At 36.4% G+C, this 19242-nt stretch overlaps 3 protein-coding genes across 9 annotated transcripts; all 3 read left to right on the forward strand.

Moving 5' to 3' along the window:
* The first annotated feature begins 821 nt into the window (after positions 1–821).
* LOC106098162 (C-C chemokine receptor type 8) lies at positions 822–6000 on the forward strand. 7 transcript variants are annotated; one of them, XM_025899955.1, is made up of 7 exons: positions 825–1097; positions 1239–1363; positions 1471–1698; positions 2207–2294; positions 2588–2648; positions 3163–3709; positions 4092–6000. In XM_025899955.1, the coding sequence occupies exon 7, from the start codon at positions 4124–4126 to the stop codon at positions 5123–5125; it is 1002 nt and encodes a 333-aa protein (XP_025755740.1). In that variant the 5' UTR covers positions 825–1097; positions 1239–1363; positions 1471–1698; positions 2207–2294; positions 2588–2648; positions 3163–3709; positions 4092–4123; the 3' UTR covers positions 5126–6000. The 7 variants fall into 7 exon arrangements, with proteins under 7 accessions (XP_025755742.1, XP_025755740.1, XP_025755741.1 ...); XM_025899956.1 differs by lacking the exon at positions 2588–2648 and having other exon boundaries at positions 826–1097; XM_019347913.2 differs by lacking the exon at positions 2207–2294 and having other exon boundaries at positions 826–1097.
* A 946-nt stretch (positions 6001–6946) lies between these two features.
* On the forward strand, positions 6947–8773 carry LOC100689812 (chemokine XC receptor 1). Its single transcript, XM_005476499.4, has 2 exons — positions 6947–7080; positions 7234–8773. Exon 2 carries the CDS (start codon positions 7244–7246, stop codon positions 8252–8254), a length of 1011 nt encoding a protein of 336 aa, XP_005476556.1. The 5' UTR covers positions 6947–7080; positions 7234–7243; the 3' UTR covers positions 8255–8773.
* Positions 8774–14294: 5521 nt separating this feature from the next.
* Positions 14295–17436, forward strand: LOC102076158 (chemokine XC receptor 1). The gene is made up of 2 exons (XM_005476500.3): positions 14295–14356; positions 15633–17436. Exon 2 carries the CDS (start codon positions 15673–15675, stop codon positions 16654–16656), a length of 984 nt encoding a protein of 327 aa, XP_005476557.1. The 5' UTR covers positions 14295–14356; positions 15633–15672; the 3' UTR covers positions 16657–17436.
* The last annotated feature ends 1806 nt before the right edge of the window (positions 17437–19242 follow it).

Consider the following 19242-nt stretch of genomic DNA (forward strand, 5'->3'; position numbering starts at 1 on the left):
ACAGTAACTGCCATCTCCTTACAAATTTTCATTAGATTAACCACACTTATACAGACTGTATATAACTACCAACTCTCCAGCCATGTTGATGGATTGCCTATATTGGCTGGAAATATTCATTTCCAGAGAAAAGACACAGACAGAAGATGCTTACAGGATGTGATGTGACAACACTAATGAACTATTGATATGTCATATCTGTCCAAGGCGTATTTCACTGTTATGGAAAAAGAGAATATTAAAATCATGATGACCAATTGGAGTGGTAATTTGGAATTTTGTACAAATGTAGGCCAATAATACATATATGATATCATTTCATTCTTTTCAAAGGTTTATTTGCATGACGAACAAAGACACAATTGAAAGGTACAAATATATTGTGCATGAAACGAATTCAAACGTGGTGCAGATGTGTGTCACAAGTTGATCTGGCTGTATGCTGTGGCACTTGGCCAGAGGTGACGCTGGTTGACTCGAGTCCATGTTAGTGCACACAAAGTAAACTGCACGCTTTAGTTGTGAAACAAAAATACGGAAGCGTAGAGCTGCCACCCAGGCAAAAGAAAAATAGAAGTATATCACGTTATAACGTGAAAAGTTTATTGTTCTAACAAGATACTTTTCATGTTTGTACAATATACTTTTTACGTTTGAACAACATAATATCACGTTATTACAATATACATAATTATCACGTTCGTACAATATAATATTTATATTGTACGAACGTGATATTTATATTGTACGAACGTGATAATTATGCATATTGTAATAACGTGATATTATATTGTTCAAACGTCAAAAGTTTATTGTACAAACATGATAGTATATTGTACAAACATGAAAAGTATCTTGTTAGAACAATAAACTTTTCACGTTATAACGTGATATACTTCTATTTTTCTTTTGCCTGGGTGGCAGCTCTACGCTTCCGAACAAAAACGCTGAAACCGGAGAAATAAAATGTGCGAGGGGGACGATAACGACGACAAGAGTCCCCCGATCGTTTACTCTTCCTGTCCTGTGAACAACACCGGCGTGGTGTTAATTGTTTGCTGTTTTCGCGATCGCGTCGCGCATGAGGATATCACCAGGTAAACTCGCGACATTTTTAAACATTTTGTTGTTCAACAGCATCAAGACTGACGGAGTGTGTTTGAGATAACCTCACAAGTGTCACAGATGACACATTTGGCGTTTTTTTTTTTTTTTTTTTGCTGGTTTGTCGGTAGCAGCTCCTGAAACGCAAGACTGCCACACATCTGTTCGACCAACGCCAGTTGATCTAAACGCCAGTTGATCTGGAACACCGGCAACTCCGATATTTTTTATGGAAACAGGCATTTCTTTTATGTTTATGGTAAGTGATAGACTCTAAGACGCTCCTGGATTTAGCTGAAATTACACGAGGCTGAATAGCCCATTTAACTCTTTAGGGTACATCTAATGTATTATGCCCATTTCTAGTGTTTTCAGTGGCTGCAGCTGATGACGGCGACACTAGCAATTTGTGTTATAAATCCAGATGCCGCTGCTCCTCGTCAGCAGGCCGGGTGAGAAGTATGGTCTTCACCAAACCTCCACAGGAGCTGCTCAGCCGAGTCGCTGACCTTCACTCAGGCACAGAGGGTATCCACGCACCTTCACGTGGTGCTTTCGGTGGCTGGTTACAAATGATGTGAGATATACGAAGTAGTAAGTGTATCGTGTATTTAATATCATACTAGGCAGATTTACTGCACTGCCATTTACTACACATTTACCCGTGTATGGCTATTGTCAGTACATGTTGCTCGTAAACTTTCTTTAAGTGTGTAACATTCACGATGATGTTGTTGACGGTAACGTGTATAATTCCAGCGTACCTGACAGGCACTTTTGACTTTTTGTACACAGTTGATTATGTAAAGCCCCTCACATTGCATTTATAAACAAGTTCACTGATTGACTATCCTGCAGTGCTGTTTTCCTGTATCCCTGTTTCCTCCACTTTAATAAAGTGTCCTGTGTTACAGTAACAGTGAGTTGTGGATTCACTTAATGAATGCCTAAACTGGGCTTAAATCTGCCTTAGACTTACTGACCTCCTTTGAATCAGCATCACAATAATCCTAAGGGCACTGACAAAACATACAAGTATAAATAAATAAAATCTATAGAAAGAGAAATACGTTTGATATGTTTTTTTTTTATTGCGTTACAGACAAATAGCATTCTCTGCCAACAGGCTCAGAAGACACAACTATGTAGAAACACATAACAGACCAGAACCACAGAAGCAATGTGTACAAGTAGGTGGCAAACACAAGTATTTGAGGTATTTGTACAACACATGCCTCTGCAACAGCTTCAGTGTTTCCTGCAATTGATTCGGAAACACTAACGGAGCTATTACCTATCTGTTATGTCAGTCAAATTTCCCCCAGATAGTCTTGGTTGAGGTCTAGTGACTGTGAAAGATATGATCACACCATTTTCATAATCAACTATTCAGTGACCCCTCTTCAAATACTTTGTCACAATACAAAGATAATCTCTCATAGCAACTTTGTACTGATTTTATGACTCTTTTCCCTTTGACAAGTGGACCCTAACATGGCAGCAAAGTGCAACAATGTCTCTCCGTGTGGGGTCAAGAGTTCAGGGTATGCCTTTAATTTCTCGCTTGTCTGTAAATGACAGTACAATGGTATGAATAATCCTTCTCAATTTACCAGTATAAAAGTAAAACAATTACATTGTCTCATCAGGGCAACCTAAAAGACTCCTGTTATGGCTAGTCTTTGCACATCATAATAACACAGAAGAAAAGAGAGCAATTCATTCTCAATTGCTGTTAATTTCAGGGGATTTTCCAACCTGTTTTGGTTCAAAGAGCCAAAGGAAAATCCTCATCGGTGTTGGAGTAAAAACTAGATGCTTTTATTGTATGTACACTGATAATGCTTACTGTGCTGTCATTGTAAACCACTCAAAATAAATAAATAACACATTGTGATCATGCTGAAGACCACAGACAGCAGTCCAGGCATCAGGTGGGAGGAGCTGGAAACATCACCTGATAAAGAAAAAAGACAGACTGAATGAAAAACAGAAGTTTCCTTCATTGCACATTTTTCACCAATCACAAGCCTCTTCTTTCCCCTTCTTTCACTCTAGACTTTTGACCAACCAACTTTGACCTACGTAGACTCCGAGCCAATGAAAAGACGTAACCGTCTACGGTCACTGTAGACTTTGCGCTACCGTAGACTTGACGGGTATCTCTTCTTCACAGCTGGTCTACCCTTTTGGGCTACAGCATTCAACATTCACAAATGGACAAAATAGTGAACTTTATCTTCTGCCTTTGATTCTACAGCAGTTTATTCTTATTTAATTTGACATCTTTTTATGTTCTCCTGAAATTAAATACAAATTACATGCATTTTTTAATTTTAATGTGCCAAGTAAAAGTAAAATGTATGTGTTTAAGAATCTGCACTTTTCTACTGCACTTTTACTAGCAATGCTGTTTTTGTAAAAAAAAATAAAATGTTGCTGAAATCCAGTGAAGCTGTTTTCACTTCTTTCTTATTCTCTCTACACATGTCATGATAGACTAGATGGAAAAAATGCAATGAAAGCAAATTTCTGTGGTCATATTAGTATGAGGTGTAAGTGTATTAACACAATCACTGAGGGAAACACAGAGTGCATACACAAGGTAGGCTCTTCTTGGCTTTTTTTCTCTTTTGAATTAGATGATAAAACTCATGAGAAATGATTCATGTAATAATAAAATATTAATATTTATTATAACAATTATTTATTTATTATTAACAGTAATAAATGTTGTGGCAGAAATATAGGAAATGTAGGAATATGGAGTGGAATTTGATATTACTGCGATATGAATTAACCAGAGAATATTAAATAAAACTTCAGTGCTGTTTATGCAAACAACATTATATGTTGTGACCATTTTCTTCACTGGTTCACAATAACCCCTGTGGACTTGCTTTATTTGCCATTCATCTCTGATGTCATATCATTCTGATTAAACACATTTTATTTAAATTTATTTTTATTTTTCATTTCCTCAACAGTACTTTCATCACAAGACCTAAACAAGTAAATCATGGCCTTGGATAGTGACAGTTATGATTACATACACTTTAATGAGACTCTAAGCAGCGAGACCGAGTATGACATTAAGATATCAGAACTTCACTATCCTGCTGCTGTCAACAGTCTCGTCTTCTGCATCAGCCTGCCTGCAAACAGCTTCCTGCTGTGGGTCCTCTGGACGGAACGAGCTTGGAAGATCACATCGGATATTTTACTTCTGCAACTCACAGTTTCTAACCTCTGCTTCACTGTGACATTGCCTTTTGCAGCCTGTAATGCACTCCATGGGTGGGTCTTTGGAGAGTGGGCCTGTGGAGTAGCTGCAGGGATTTATTATCTGGGACAGTTCACCGCCGTGGTGATCATCACTGCCATGTTTTTGCATTATTATGTTACTGTGGTTCAGCCTTGGTGCTTGTCTGCACAGGCCTTAGGAAAATATGGAGTTCTCATAGGTAGCATTGTGATGTGGCTGGTGTGTGCTGCTGCAAGCATTAAATTGGCTGTGAGTGGTAGAGTCATCGAATTCGCTGACCTGAAAGTGTGTGTAAATTTGGTGGAGTCACTAACCATGAAACTCATCGACCTCTACACACAGATTTTTCTTTTCTTTCTCATTCCTGTCCTTATCACTTCATTCTGTTATGTTCACATGTGGATAATGGCAAAGCAGGGCAGGATAAACAGCCAACAACTGCCTTCAAAATTGATTTTAGGCATAACTGTCAGTACTTTTCTATGCTTGGCTCCTTACAGCATCCACATGTTTATACAGTCCTTGCTACTATTGGATTTTTATGAGTACACACATGAACTGATATATGCTTGGTTCGTCATTCATCCCATCACTCACATCTACTGCTGCTTTATCCCTTTGGTGCATTTAATAGGAGTACAAAGGTTTAGGAGGTATCTTCCCATGCCGTGCAGTACATTATCACTGTGCAGAGATGAGACTAAAACTGACAGTCCAATGGCATTAATCCCTCTCCAAAATGCGGAAGAAATTTGAATTTACTGTACAATGCATGCATTAGGATGAGACGGGTAGATGCTTGAGAAGTTATTAGATAAATTAGCTGAAGTTAATATAGTACAAGCAACAGTAACAACAACAAAAAGTGGGTGGCACCTATTAATGATAGAGTCTGACTTTTGTTGATGCCAAAGGGGTGTACCACAAAGCAAGATTAATGGCTTAGTGAGTTTTATGTTATGAAAGTGACTTTTTTTTTTAACCTGGCTAAATCACCATGGTAACATGCTGAATACACAACCAGTGAAAGTTGATAACCACCTTTGTAATACTAATTATGTCCCACTGTGGTTTTAAGTTTTGTTGAGTCAGGTAAGACAAAGAAAGCCAACATTCTCCTAGTATACATCTTTGGTACAGAGTGGTTCAAAATGGCAAATAGATAAAAAAATAACTCAATTAGTCAAGCTTTATAGAAAGACAAATGCTACAACTGGTGTTTCATGCACAGAAAATTCAGGGTGTTCTGTGGTTAGACTGGGATTCTACCAGTTACTGCAAAGGTGTCCATCATATAAAGAGAAACAGAAGTGACAATTTCAGTTTGACATTGTGTAATGTGTTGTGTTTCAATACGTTTTCTTAATGTTTTTAACTGTGTTATATACTTTCTGATCAGAATCTTCTATTTTATACTTGTGCTACTCCAAAATGATCAGTTGATTATACTGTACATCGTATTAGTGATACTGTAGATTGGTCACTATGATTACATGTGTTACATTTTATGTTGTCAAAGAAATCACTTTCAAAGTTATTTTTTATACATTTGATATTATGATTATTTTCACATTTTATTTCATGTAAAGTATTCTCAATAAATTTGATTAAAAAAAATAAAACTAACTTTTGTGTCTTCTGGAAGTTTATTTAATATGAAAGAGATACCTTTTAATATTTTCTTAACAGCATATTTTCTTTTTCAACAAGCAAGCAACTCGCAAATAAATAAGCAAATTCCACTTTGACCTGTTGACTTGAGAGGTTGATTTTCTCTTTCTAATCATGTTGGTCAAAATTCCCGGTGCAGATCAGTTAGAGTGTAGTGTGAAGAAGCCTGCGATAACTCACTTAGCATGATAATAGAAAAGGCTCAACGATTGATCCAGCATGTTAACACCTTCCATGTTCAGTTCAACAAAGCAGGCAAGTTCAGCAGGTGCAGACTCAGCCAGCAGATTAGCATGTACGAAAAACAAACAACAACAACAACAACAACAACAAAAACTTGGTTGCTGAACGTCCTTAATTTAACCAGTTTAACCACTAATACAACATCTTAAGTTTTCATATTTTATATATTTCATAGTTTTTTTTGACCTAAAAAATCTTTGGATGAGAAGGAAAATGTTTTAAGTTTTCTTCATGCACTTACCTGTGACAAAACTGTTCTAAGATCAAAAAGCCTTTTCTTGCTGTACTACTGTAGTAATTATAAAAGTATATTCATCTACTGAGTATGCCACATTACAGATATTACTTTGTTGTTCGGTTTTAGGGGTTTATGTTATCATATCAATTAGTTTTACAAAGTTTTTTTTATTGTTTCCTTTTTTTCAGCAGGATATATTTTCTTCCCAAAAAAGTATTCAGTATTGTGCTTATTTTCAAACTTTATATCATCAGCATTTTCACGCTTTACAAAATAAAAAAATCAGATAAATGAAACCTTCATTTATATTTCTATATTTTGATCAGTGCAGCAAAACTGTAGACAATTAATTGTCAGTGATACTGAAACATAGGTGTAATTTTGTTTAAGTTTCATTTTTAATATGGACAAAATGTTTGTTTTTTTAATGTAGTTTTTGTTTGGGCGTTATCTTGGACTTAGTGTGAAACAGAAAGAGGAACTGTTGGTTTGCTTAAGATCATCACAGCTTTTCCTGAACAGTACAATTCAACAGAACACTTGACGGCGGATACAAGAGGTAGGTTTCTGTGTTTAATCCCCTTTATTAGTCTCTGTTTTACACATTAAACTAAAACTAAAATCCACAGTTTCTGTCACTATAGAGAAAACAGCAAAGTTATAGTATTTAAATGTGTTGAAAAAAATCTTATTTTGTGTTTATCTTTTGTAGAAAATTGACAATGGCAAACAACATGACAAGTGATGAAGTCCATCGTCCTTGTGACACTGACTTTCCCACTTTTACCGGGACACTCTTCATCTTAATCTTCATCATCAGCGTCATAGGCAACAGTCTCCTCTTATGTGTTCTTTTCATCTACGAGGGCCTGAAAAGTATCACAAATATTTTCATCCTGAACCTGGTCTGCTCTGATTTGATCTTCACCATCACACTTCCGTTCTGGGCCGTTGATCACCTACACCAATGGGTCTTTGGGGACTTTGTCTGCAAATTCATGACTGCTGCATTCTTTGTTGGTTTGTACAGCAGTGTCATTCTGCTGACTGCCATGACAGTTGCCCGTTTCATTAGGGTGGTGCTGCCAAACTGGAAAAGCAACCGTGCTAGAAGAAAGAAGTATGCAATCGGTGCCTGTATAGCTGCCTGGATCATCAGCATCTCAGCATCCCTGAGTGATGCTATGAAAGTAAAGGTTGAACACTGGTATGGTAAAAACTATTGCCACGATGAATCTGAAGACAAGCTTGGACATTATCTCCAAGTGTCACTGCTATTCTTCCTCCCATTTGCCATCATTATTTTCTGCTATTCTGCCATCCTCAAGACAGTTTTGCAAGGTTTAAACAGAAAGAAGTCCAGGACTGTAGCTGTGCTGTTGTGTATTGTTGCAGTCTTTTTCATTTGCTGGGGGCCATACCATATTATGCTTTTAATCAAGGCTCTCAATACAAACAAAGATTGTAAGGTACTGAAACGGTTAGAAGTTGCCTACCATATTTGTGAAATGCTTGCCTATTCTCACTGCTGTATGAACCCTCTGCTGTATATGATCTCACAGAAGTTGCGAAAGCATCTGTTGAATCTTTTGAAATGTAAAAATTTGTGCAGTAAGAACAAGGAGGAAGACAGTGGCCAGAAAACTTCTGGTATTCAGAATGTAGCTTTCACAGTAGAGAACTATTCTGTTAACACAGAACGACACAGTGATCCATTTAACAGTCCCTCTTGAAATTAAACATTGTTTTGTAAAAGTATTTACAGACTGAATCAAAGGTTGTATATAATTTGACAAGTTTTGCATATAGTCTTGACATCATATACACAGATTTTGTTTTAGCCTTTTTAATGTGCAAGGTCAAAGATGTGTGTAAAATTGTGCATTTCGCTGGCGTAGTTTTATGAGTATTTTTTGTAGAAATGAAAATGTTGCTGAAATCCAGGGAAGCTTTTTTCACTTCTTCTTTTTTGTGGTATGTACCGTAAGACGAATTGTAAAAAAAAAAATGCATTGACAGCAGTTTTCTGTGGTCACTGATAGAGTCAAAGTCGTGTGTAGTGTAAGTTTATTAACATAATCACTGAGGGAAACCATGAAGCAGAAGGCAAGTCACCTGGGCCGTTAATCTTTCTTGTAATAAAATGTAATGTCATGTAATAAAAATGAGAAAAGTTTTGGAATAAATAGAGAGGAAAATGTATATAAATGTGTGAATATGGACATTAATATTACAGGAATATAAATCATAATCATAAATCATAATAGAAAATGACATGTGGTGTGCCTCAAGGGTCGGTTTTAGGCCCTGTACTTTTTAATTTGTATATGCTCCCTCTTGGCGGCGTCATCAGGAGGCATGGAGTGAACTTCCACAGTTACGCTGATGATACTCAGCTGTACATCTCCGTGTCTCCTGACGACACCAGACCAATGGATGCCCTTTTTAACTGTATTCTAGATATAAAATCTTGGATGGCAGAAAACTTTTTACAGCTTAACCAGGACAAAACTGAAGTTTTAATCATCGGTCCTGAGGCTCAGAGAGAGAAACTCTTGTCTAAATTACAGGCATTTTCACTATGCCCTTCACTACAAGTGAAAAACCTGGGTGTTATTCTTGACTCTGAGCTTAGTTTTATCACACATATTAAACACGTAACCAAAATTGGATTTTATCATCTAAAAAATATAGCCAGAGTCCGCCCTATTCTCTCTCGGGCCAACACGGAGATGCTGATGCATGCTTTTATTACCATTCGCATTGATTACTGTAATGCCCTGCTCTCTGGTCTCCCCAAAAAGAATATTTCACCTTTGCAACTTTTGCAAAACTCTGCAGCTCGTGTGCTGACGAAGACCAGAGGGCGGGCCCACATTACACCGGTTTTACAATCGCTGCATTGGCTCCCCGTGTGTTTCAGGATCGATTTTAAAGTTCTTTTATTGGTTTTTAAATGTCTTAATGGTCTTGGGCCTTCTTATCTTTCAGATCTGCTTTTACCATATGAACCCTCGCGGACCCTGAGGTCCTCTGGTACTGGCCTTTTGATTGTCCCTAAAGTCAGGACACATACTCACGGAGAGGCAGCTTTTCAGTGGTTCGGTCCTCGACTGTGGAACAGCCTGCCGGAGGAGCTCAGGGCCGCAGAGAACGTTCATGTTTTTAAAAACAGGCTCAAGACCCACCTTTTTAATTTAGCTTTTAACTAACGTTTATTTATTTTATGCTTATTTATTCTATCCTGTTATTCTATTTATATTAATTTAGTTTTATCTAATATTTATTGATTGTATTCTTATTCATTTTTTATCTTCTTACTCTGTTTATACTTATATTTATATTGTATCCCACTCTTATTTATTTTATCTTTTTATCCTGTTTATATTCTTATTAGGTCATATCTCCAGTGTTTCCTCGGAGGGGGCTCTCTGCACCGGGGCTGTGATCGACCGTGGCTGCTGGGGCTCTGTGGATCCTCTCAGCCTGGCTGGGGGGCTTCTTTGCCTCCCTCCTGCTGCGTGCCCAGCCTGGAGGCTGCGGTCTGTGACCGGCTCCCGGTGCAGACAGCTCCCTGTGATAGTGTTTCCTCACTTGGCTAATGCGTACCCAGCCCAATTTTACTCTTTAAGTGTGTGTGTGTGTGTGTGTGTGTGTGTGTGTGTGTGGAGTGGCGGGGGGGGATGTGTGTATCCATGACCTTTCTGTTAATGAGAGTGTGGGGAATGAGTGGGAGGGTGGGGTGGGGTGGGGTGGGCTGCTTTTAACCATGTAAAGCACTTTGTGCTACAGTTTTTTTTTTGTATGAAAAGTGCTTTATAAATAAAGATTGATTGATTGATTGATTGATAAAAAATTACAATATGTTAAAGCTTGGACATATGGAATAAATTATGCTTAACTGACAATTCATTGAGGTTTGCAGGTATTCTACAGGTATGCTAACTCTTTGTTTCACTGACTCACAGTGACCCTAGACTCACTTTATCATTTATAGATATCTGATGTCATCTCATTGTTCTCAAACACACCATTTAAATTGCTCCACTTTATTAAAATTCCATTAAGCCTTCTAATTTTTCTTCCATATAGTTGATTTCATATTTTTTAAAACTGTTTTTGATGACAAGACACATATGCTGACATGCTGGATAAATGTTATGATCATTCTGGATGCTTTTGAGCAGCATTAGTTTCATCTAGCTGTGACTAATATAAACCTGCCACAAAAAGTGAGGAAAGTTTTGCTGTGCTGGAAATGTTGTAATATTCTTAAGCAAGCTGAGAGTTTCTCTGTCATAATCTGCAGGGTGTGTAGATTGGAAGGTGAGTTGGACCCAAATGCAGACATGAGCAGGCAAAGGTTAACAAAGCGAACTGTGTATTTGGTAGATGGCAAAAAAGGAATGAAAGCAACAAACATCCAAATCGGTGAAACAAAAGTCCAATGGGGAAAACAGAAAACTAAACATCTAGGAAAAAACACAATGAGGTGGCATGACGAAACACACTAGGACTGAGAAACTGAAAGGACAACAGAAAAAGGAACTACAACAGATACTCTGACAAAGGATAAAGGGAGACTTTATCCCCTCCCCACAGGAGGGTGATTAGGGGAAGTGGAGAGAAAGACATGTCTGCAGAGTCATGACAGGCGAGACAAAGCAGGAAGCATAAACACAGAGAGACTAAGATACACAAACTTGACATTGACAAAACTTAAACATACATGGAGACATGACAGACTTCAAGGAGACACAAAAATAAAACACAGACAGATGTCTAAAGGAGCAGGAGGAGAACTGACAGACAAAGTCATTTCTGACCAACCTAGAGACATAAAATAACAGAATAGGGAACTAGCGGGAATTTAAAAAAAAAAGTCATAAGCACAAAGAAACCCAAACATAATTAACAGAGTCTGCAAACAAAGCCCACATCACAAAATCTGTAATGAAACTGCAAAAGCTCAAAACCCTTGGTCACCTGACCCATAACCATGACATCCTCTTTTTGTTTTGAATCAACTCAGACATGCTTCCTTAACTACAACAATTTACTTAAATGTTTTTGTCAGTAAGAAGAAATGGGTGCCTAAGTTGGTGCACCAGCAGGTGGCAAGAATTGGCTCAAAGCTAACTCTGATTCTAGCTATGGACCAAGAGATGCATCAGTGTATTCCACAATCCTTTTCAATCTGACATTTCTGCTGATGAAAAACCACTGTGTGAAGAATTGAGGAGTCATGGATAAGACAGTTTAAATATATATAAAACTGCTTCAGTGAAACTAAAGGTCAAAGGTAAAAACATAAAGGATATATGACTTTGACTATGACTGATTTCTACTTCAGGCAACTAGAGTGCGGTGCTCTTCTCAGTCCTTTTTCGCTAATCTCCCTCATTCACTTACTCTCTGTAGCTTTCCCTCTTTTGCTCTCTCCTTACCTCCTCCTCTCCTGCATGCAGGCATCACTACATTGTTCATCTAGTTTAATATAAGGATCACTTTAGCCTTAAGGTGATTTTGGTTTCAAATGCTTACTTTCTCCCAGGGAAACCTCTATGTTTTGCTGTGCTTCGTGCTTTCCTCTTAGATCTTCCCTTGGCTTCAGTTACACTCTGGAACCATGTTGGAATATAAAAAGCTGTTAAGATGATAGGGCCTTGCTTTCCTCCACCATCTTGTGGAGCAGACTGATAAAAGCACCACAATGTAGGAACCCCGTTAGATGTCTCCTCTGGCCATAATATCCTGCAGTTTCTGCATCTCACTGTCTGAAAAACATAAACTAAAATAAATTCCCCCTTTAGTTACAACTATTATAGCAAGGTGTCATCTTGGTAAATAAGTGAAAGTTTTCTGGCTGGGTCACACTAGGAACCTTCTTAGTGGACTTTGAAGTACTCTGTACCACCTACAGAAAATGTCAGCTATTTTTAGGACAGAAAAAGGAAGTCGAAATAGCACAAAAATGTACAAATATTTACAGTAATGTGCAAACATGACCCAGTCATGAGTTTCAGAGAATACTGAAATGTAAGTATACCATCAGAGTCTAAGGAAGTGTTTAAGAGAGGAAGAGAAACACTGAGCACCAACAACCACAGGGGACTTTCAGTTTTACAAATGATGAAATAGGGATTTACTAATACCTTACCAATGCTTAATAGTGTGTCGTTTACCATATCTTATGGTGTAACAAGTTATTACAAAATAAATGTGAAACTCTTTGTGCAACTAAACTGTCTAACAATATGCAGATTTAATGGGCAAAGGGTATTTTAACATTATAGTTTCATCATAAAGAATAATGTAAAATTTCCTGCTTCAAACTCAGTATGAACACAGAGAGAATGCAGAGGTAACTACAGGAATGGCCTGTTTAGGATGGAAACATGGTTATTTCCCTTGCAGAATACCTGTCTGAGGGTTCTCATATTATAAATGTAGAACTTGTTACAGGGATGTCTGTAACAGTATAGCAGTGCAAACCTGAATATCAACACAAATACGGATATGTGATCTCTCATCCTCCCATAAGCAACATACATTTATGTTGCTTACTTGAACAACAGCACCTGAAATGACATGGCCTCCTAAAATTAGCCAGAACAGACTGAATTAGGATAACACAAAAACATGTTGGTGTTATTTTTCATGGTATTGCATCGGGTTTAGTGAGTAATTACACTTTGATTCATTTTTTACAAGTATTAGTCTTTAGCAGGAGCTTAATCTTAGCCAGTATAGAAGGAGCTTAGTCAATAGGGATATTTTAGCTTTCAGTAAATTATTGCCCCCTGCTTATACTACAAGGATGCAAGTGTGACACTCACATGATGTCCTCTAGTGGACCAGCCAGTGTATTACATATTTTTTCCATGTTACTGGGCTGCTGGTCTTTAGTGAAATGAACTGACTGCATGTTCGTTTATAAGCTAATTTAATTATTATTAGTAATCACCTGTACAATAGCACTGATACTGGGTTGTATGAAGACCAGCACAAACTGCAGTGTGTCAAAAACGACAAATTAATGCAGCCTCATCATTTGGATGGATCCTGCACTCCACCTGAGAATGACTATATATAATGTAAATGCAGTTTGCAGTTGAAATTAGGATTAGATGCTTTGTATTAGAATCAGATAAATTACCTGAAATTTATATCAGCATCAGATTTGTTATAACAAATAAAGCTGTAACTTTTCAGATCACTTTCCTTAACACTTCTTTTGCTGATGTCTGACAGTCAGAAATTACTGATGATTGGGTCTTTATCTTTATTGCTGGTTGCTTATTGCTATCATTTGATTAAACATGAATCTACTAATTTTTCTCATTTATATGGTGTATTTTTTCAGGTTAAAAAAGGAATGTGACCTTAGTGATTTTAACTTTTTAAAATCACTAAGCTGGCTCAAGGACAAGGACTCAGTTAAATGTTACCCATTTTGGTACTTTCACAGCTACATCAGGCGTAACATGAAATATGTTGTTTTGACATTATATTTTGCACAATTTGCAACAAATTATGTCCCCAAAACTCTGGTAAATCATGTTTGTGTGATTCATTTGAATGCAATTTAAAGTTGCTTATTGTTTTCTTTGTGAGTTGATCTCTGTGTAGAGATGTAGCTTAAACAGGAAGCTGTTTTCACTTCTCTGTTCCCACAAAATGATTTTGGTATGTCACAATAAACTGGACTGGAAAAAAAATGCACAGACAGCACTTTTCTTTGGTTCATGTTAGAGTGAAATTAGTGTGAAGTTCACGTGCATTAACACTATCACTGAGCGAAGCCTAGCCTGACACATGAGCACATGCACAAGGTAAGGAGTCGATTTATGTAAATGGGAACGTTTGGGAAAAAATGTAATAAAAAATCCAAGAATATGGAGTGAAACTTATATTACAAGAATGTGAATCGATATTTTAGATAGACTCTTAAATAATCACCATGAGAAAAAAAAAACCATTTTGATGTTGTTATGTACACAATAACACTTGTTGTGACCATTTTTTCAACGACTCACTATAACTCTTACAGAATAGGTTTATGTGTCATTTATGGTTATTATAGTGCTGCATATATGATACATGATACATACGGAATTGTGATATTTCTAATAAACATCATCAATAAGCATTCTGATCACTTTGACTGTTTATGGTTTGCCTTACAAAAACAGCAGTATAACACAACCTCTTAAACACTTTAAGACAGTTCAAGCTGTGTATTAAAAAAATGAATCTGTTATGTTAGGCTCCATTAGTCTTTATCTAGGTTTGCCTAAAAAATAATTACACTATTAATGTATATGCTACTACTACTACTAATTATTATTATAACAATAATATATTCAGTAATGTCCTCAAAAAGACTCATAAATAATGGCCTCAAACTGTGATTTTAAACTCTTAATTAGATGAAAAGCAGTGAGGTTGAGCTTCATCATGGTTTCACTAGAAGGGATCCCAACCCCAAATACACATTACAAATGTTTCGTGATCATGAAGCAACAAGCTGCAGTGGCTTCTGGACTTGGCAGATCCCCAAAGGGATCAGAATGAATGTACATGCACTTGGCAGGTGGTCGTGAGTGTAATTAGAATGAGGTTGGACGGTGAGAGAGATGCATTTGATGCTGAAGGATTGTCCTGAAACCTGACAGCAGTGTGTAGAAGGTGGATGAAAGGTGTCTAAATTAGACAAAACTGATGCCACTGTGTTCACCTTTACTGTACACATTATAATTCACAGGAATAGATAGGGATAGGATACAAGCGCAAAATTGATATGTTGAATAAATATTATGATTACCAGTAGTTTGAATTAACTGCTATTACATTAAAAAGCACTCATGGTATTTCTTATAAACATTACAGTATAACACAACAGTCGCTCCAAATGACAGATTTCCAAATCATAACCTTTTAACTTTCAACAGTGTTGAAGTTTGTATAGTGTTGTGTCTATTACACTGGACTGGATTAGTTTTTATCGAGATTTGTCTGATAGATTTCAACCACAACAAAGAATGTAATAATTTATGTTTTGTTTTTTTGTTTTTTTAAACTAACCTTATATCCTCACTTTTTCAATAGATCAGCAGCCATTTCCTTACAAGACCTCAACAAGTAAATAATGGCCTTGAGCAGTGACGAGTTTACACTCTTTAATGAGACTGAAAGCAGTCAGGATGACTTTCCACTGTCGGCACTCGAATGCTATTGTGCTGCTGCCATTATTCTTTTCTTCTGCATCAGCCTGTCCGGAAACAGCTTCCTGTTGTGGGTCCTCCGAAAAGAACAAGCTTGGAAGATCACTCCCGATATCTTACTTCTGCAACTTACAATAGCTAACCTTTGCATCACTGTGACCTTGCCATTTGAGGCCTGTAATTTACTCCATAGCTGGATCTTTGGAGAGTGGGCCTGTGGATTCATGACAGCAGTTTATTATCTAGGAATGTACGCCTCTATTTTAATCCTCACTGTCATGTCATTGCATAATTATTTTTCTTTTGTTCAGGTTTCATGTCTGTGTGCACAGGTCTCAAGAAAATGTGGTGTCCTCATTACTAGCATCTTGGTATGGCTGGTATGTGCTGCTGCAAGCATTAAGCAGTTCATGTGTACCGAAGTCATATTTGAGGTTCAAGTGTGTCTGTTTGCATGGACCCAAGCTGAATTCTACACAGAGTTTTGCCTTTTTTTTCTCATTCCTTTCCTTGTCACTACTGTCTGTCATGTCCACATGTGGATAATGATGAAACAGGGCAAGATAAACAGGCACCAACTGCCTTCAAAAGTGATTTTAGGGGTAACTTTTGGGACTTTTCTTTGTTTGACTCCTCTGCATGTCTGGGACTCTGTAATGTCATTTATAATCTGGGGTTTTTTGAAACATACACATGCAGTGATGGAAGCATTGCACTTTTCATGGTTTATCCTTTATCCTCTGTCTCAGTTCTGCTGTTGCCTTAGTCCTCTGCTCCATATAATTGGAGCACAAAGTTTTAGGAGGTATCTCCCCATGCTACGTAATCCTTTATCACAAAGCAGAGACGTTAGTAACGATGGGAGTTCAGTTGCATTCATTACTCTGAAAACCACTGAAGAAATGTGAATTTGTGATGCTTAGCACTAACTATGCATTAGATTTTAGTTCAGATAAGATATTACTAGATCTCTAATTAGATTAGATAAAAACAAACAACAATTAAATTGAATGGCAGCTGTTTATAACAGAGACTGAATTTTGTTAATGATATTATGCAGTGGTTAGTGCTGACAAATATACCAAAGATACGCAAACCGCCAAACTTTACAACAAAGCCAGGTTTCTTGTGCCTCATTCATTTGTGAGTGAGGTTGCTGGAGTATTAAACTTGAGAGGCTCAACAGTTCCATGTATTTAGCTTTCTAACAGGAAACATGCATAATTTTGTTCTAATAGTTTTGCATTTTTCAAATAAAGTTTTTTTTTCTCCAACAGAATGCCTAGTTTATTTTAACTATTATAAGTTAACCTAGTTTTTTTGCTTTTTAAGAGTGTGACCGTGATAAAAAACATCCAATACTGGTTTATGTTTCACAACCTTTTCACTTTAAAGAAAGGGGCTGGTGGACCTTGGATGACCTCGTGTAATGTGTAACGTGCTGTGATTCATGACGTTTCGTTTTTTTATATAGATATCCGTCCAGATCTAATTTCTGATCAAACTCTACTGTGATCAAGATTGTTTTTATTTTAATTATCATCTTTTGCATATTTGCCTTAGCTTATATATTTTATCTATCTTACATGTTTTTTTATTTGCAAGTCAAAAAATGTATGTTTCTGAAATCTGAATCTCATTCCTGCATTTCATTTGCTGTTTTTGTATAAATGAAAATGTTTCTGAAATGCTGTGAAGCTGTTTTCATTTACCTGTTCTAACAATAGGGATTTTAGCATGTTACAATAAGCTGCACTGAAAAAATTGCAATGACTAAAGCTAATTGATGCTACACTCGGGTACTTTGTTTTGTTTTGCTTTAACAAAAAACAACAACAACAATTAAAGTTAAAACTGGACATTTGATTTCTAAGATTGAAAATGAAAATGAATTAAAAGGAAAGAAAGAAAAATAAGTCCTCTGACGATGTTTGATTGATTATATGAATAAATAAACAGCAGAAGGAACATTATTGTAGTACAAGTCAACAATATTAATTAAAGTATATGTCAGTAAAATGCAGACAGTTCATATTTTCCCTGACCTTTGACCTTTGACAACTACTCCTTTAGTTGTGATAGGACACTTTTAAAAACTTTTTTTCCTTTCTATATTACGTTGCACGACAAAGGTTGAACAAATATATACTGGTTTCAGTACTGTTTGAATGACGTAAAATTTACTTAAAATACTTAAAATAAACTGTAGCTATCTCAATTTTATGTGTCCGTCTCGCTTTAAAGATGGCTTGAGCTGGGCAAACTGCAACATCAGCACCTTTTGTCTGATGTAAACCTCTGGTGTTTGATGGTAAACTGATGAGAGAGCAGTGTCCAACACTGCCAAGGGGTGGCACCTCTGACCATGTGGGGTCTAATAAAACAGGCAAGTTGACCATTTGCAGCCTCACTCACCACTTTCAGATTAGCATCTATGAGAAATCACATGTTTGATGTTTCACACTCCATGTTAATTTTTCTTTTTTAATCTCCCCTGTAGATTTCGACAGTTCACCATGACGTACACCGCTCAAGCCTTTAAATTCATTTATTGTTATTAATATTTTAATAAACTTAAAAAATCAACATGTATGCCTGTGTTTCTCAGCTCATGAACAAGTTTTGTTTTTGTTTTTGTTTTTTTACTCAGAGATACTGTATATGAGGTCCTCACAGGAAAGCTACTACAAACATATGAAACAATATGATCCTGGACATGGACATTAAACAGAATATAAAAAAAATTAAGAAAGAAAGTAAAGAAATCACTATTTTAGATCATTATCATTATAATTTGTATCTCAAGTAGAATGAAAACTACAAGATGCAGTTTACTACTATTGTTATTATTTATTACTATAACACTTTTGCTTTTCCAAAGAGAAAATTCAACCTCAAAAGTATGGAGGGATTACCAATTTGCTTTACCTGTCTTGCTGTAAGCAACCCTTCAGCTGCAACACAATAATAATATTTCATCTTAAACTGTAGGCTAGTCTTTAATTTTAATAAAATTTAAAAATAACACACATTGAAAGGCATCAAGGGTAACAAATAAACAAATAAAAAAAAACAACTCATTCGTCTTCATACGCTGTGTAAAAGGGAAAAATGTGAAAATTCTAAAATTAAACCTTTAAAATTTTCTTTGTGTTTTTTTCGTTGTAGTTCTTTTCATTGATACTATCACTGTAATTCTGTAATTACTGTACTGAACAAATCAACCCACAAGGTGGCAACAAAAATGACAGTAATGACAGAAAGTAACGTAGATGGAAATTTCTTGTTGTGTGTTTTTCTACAGAGAAAATAGACATCATTATTCAATGTTATTATTTGTGATGGTTATATTTTAATATTGTTAATCTTTTTGCTTTGATTTAACGAACTTAAAAGCAGATTTTTTTACATGGTGTTTATACAATTTAACCCTATATTTTCAATTTAAAAATAAAAAAAGCACAACAAGACAAAATGATTGAGAGTGTTATAAA

The sequence above is a fragment of the Oreochromis niloticus genome, linkage group LG18, assembly GCF_001858045.2.
Source record: "Oreochromis niloticus isolate F11D_XX linkage group LG18, O_niloticus_UMD_NMBU, whole genome shotgun sequence".
NCBI lineage: Eukaryota > Metazoa > Chordata > Actinopteri > Cichliformes > Cichlidae > Oreochromis > Oreochromis niloticus.

Coding starts and splice junctions, on each gene's coding strand:
- LOC102076158 (XM_005476500.3), top strand. CDS start 15,673: ATGGCCTTGAGCAGTGACGAGTTTACACTCTTTAATGAGACTGAAAGC.
- LOC106098162 (XM_025899957.1), top strand. CDS start 4,124: ATGGCCTTGGATAGTGACAGTTATGATTACATACACTTTAATGAGACT.
- LOC100689812 (XM_005476499.4), top strand. CDS start 7,244: ATGGCAAACAACATGACAAGTGATGAAGTCCATCGTCCTTGTGACACT.